The 2,347-nt window shown below is 43.2% G+C and overlaps 1 protein-coding gene across 1 annotated transcript; it reads left to right on the top strand.

The window, feature by feature from the left end:
* The first annotated feature begins 1,241 nt into the window (after positions 1-1,241).
* On the top strand, positions 1,242-1,690 carry LOC125421606 (uncharacterized mitochondrial protein AtMg00860-like). Its single transcript, XM_048470839.1, has 2 exons — positions 1,242-1,330; positions 1,543-1,690. Exons 1-2 carry the CDS (start codon positions 1,242-1,244, stop codon positions 1,688-1,690), a joined length of 237 nt encoding a protein of 78 aa, XP_048326796.1.
* The last annotated feature ends 657 nt before the right edge of the window (positions 1,691-2,347 follow it).

The raw sequence follows: 2,347 nt of genomic DNA, 5'->3' as shown, positions 1-2,347 counted from the left end.
TTAGAACTTGAACTTAATTAAAGATCCGGGCTAATATAATACGGGTTTAGGAGCAGGTCGTCCTAGGTTCGTATCAATGGTGGCTAATAAGGAAAAGATCGAGTGTGCGAGATTATGCTAATCACTTACTATCAAAATTCAAGGGTCGTCGATGACAGCGGACTTTTATGTATTACCAGTTGCAGCTTGCCCCTATTACAGAAGAAGGCACCTGTTCTGTATTGAACACAGGTTTTGCAGGTTACTACACGAACAAATACCAACCCAAATTCTAGCATTTTAGAACCCCCTCCAAATGCACGACAAAACCTAACAACTTCAGGAATCTATAGAATCTCGAATCAAGAAGCACAAGAACGGAGAAAGAAGGGACTTTGCTATTATTGTGATGAAAAGTTCGTGCCCGGACATCAATGCGAGCGACCCCAGCTATTCATGATTGAAGACTCAGGCTTCAATGAAAAGGAAGACTCAACTATTAAAGTTTCAGGTCATGGTGGCTAATAAAGAAAAGATCGAGTGTGCGAGGTTATGCTAATCACTTACTGTCAAAATTCAAGGGTCGTCGATGACAGCGGACTTTTATGTATTACCAGTTGCAGCTTGCCCTGTAGTCCGTGGGGTGCAATGGCTTGCCACATTAAGACCCATTAAGACAGATTATTCTTGCCTCACTATGTCTTTCACGCAAGATGAGGTCACATGCACTTTTTAGGGAATAACACAACAAGGGATAGAAGTCTTATCCCAAAAGGATTTCCACGAAATAAGAGGCCCTGGTTTACACAACACTACCTTCTTTCTCTAACTTCAACCCACCAATTTAGGGTACAATCTGATCACATTCCACTTAATATGGATCACCTACTCACCCGATTTTTGACACTCTTTGAGAAACCCACATGATGGCCTCCCTCATGCACCCATGACCATCAAATACCATTACAACCTGGTAGTTCCTCTATGAGTGTGCGTCCATATACATATCTATACTACTAAAAAATTAAAATTGAGAAGCAGGTCTAGGAGCTTCTGCAAGTTGGATTAACACACCCCAGCCATAGTCCTTTTTCTTCGCCAGTCCTTTTTCTTCACCAGTCCTTCCCATTAAGAAAGCTAATGGTGAGTTGCGCTTCTATGTTGATTACCGAGCCTTAAATCTCATGACAATCAAAGACAAGTTTTCAATCCTAGTTATTGATGAGTTGTTTGAACTCCACAGGGCTTGTTTATTCTCGAAGATGGATCTCCGGGCAGGTTACCATCAGATTCGTGTTCAGGAATCTGACATCCCCAAAACGGCCTTCCGCACCTATGAAGGACATTATGAGTTTGTCGTGATGCTTTTTGGCCTTACGCACCAGCCACTTTTCAGAGCTTGATGAACGACCTCTTTCGGTCTCAACTATGGAAATTTATTCTAGTATTCTTTGATGATATCCTTGTTTATAATAAATCTTGGGAAGACCACCTATCACATTTAACCACTGTTTTTTCTATTCTAACCGATAATCAATTGTTTGTTAAAAGGTCAAAATGCAGGTTTGATGTCACCTCCACAGACTATCTCGGCCATGTGATTTCTAAAGAGGGAGTGGTTGTCGATCCTTCCAAGATTGAGGCCATTCAAGCATCGCCAACACCAATGACTGTGGAAGGAGTACACGGGTTCCTCGACTTAGCAGGATAGTACCGCACGTTCGTTCGAAATTTTGGTCGTAACAGCCCAGTCCACCCGCATGAGATATTGTCCGCTTTGGGCCCAGCCCGCACAGTTTTGTCAAAACGCGTCTCAATGGTTAGGGGGAATCATCTTCCAACCCCTACTTGCCAGTCCCACTGGTCTGGGCCTCCCAAGCCCAACCGAGATATTGTTCGCTTTGGAAGCTAGGTGGTGAGCCCAATCCTATCCCTCACGGCCATTCAAGGATCGCTGACCTATTGCATATTTTAGTGAAGCTCTCAAGAGCGCTGCTTTATCTTTATCCACTTATGAGAAGAAGATGCTCACTATTGTCAAAGCGATCCAGAAATGGCATCCATACTTGCTAGGAAGACCTTTCATTGTGCGAACTGACCAGCAGAGTCTTAAGTATCTGCTAGAGCAATGAATTACCACTCTGGCACAGACCCGTTGGCTCCTAAAACTGATGGGTTATGACTATATTATTGAATACAAGAAAGGCCCTGACAACTAAGCCACAGATTCTCTTTCTCGGGTAGCTGAATTCCAGTTTCTCTCTGTGTCCATGCATAAGCAGATTGGTGGCCATGCCTCTAGCAAGAAGTAGCATAAGATCCCTTCTAGCAACAGTTGTCAGAAAGTTCTTCTTATTCACTGTGAGAT

This window comes from Ziziphus jujuba, chromosome 8 (assembly GCF_031755915.1).
Source record: "Ziziphus jujuba cultivar Dongzao chromosome 8, ASM3175591v1".
Classification (NCBI taxonomy): Eukaryota; Viridiplantae; Streptophyta; class Magnoliopsida; order Rosales; family Rhamnaceae; genus Ziziphus; species Ziziphus jujuba.
The sequence above is the reverse complement of the archived record's forward strand: the minus strand, read 5'-3'. Positions and strand labels throughout refer to the sequence as shown.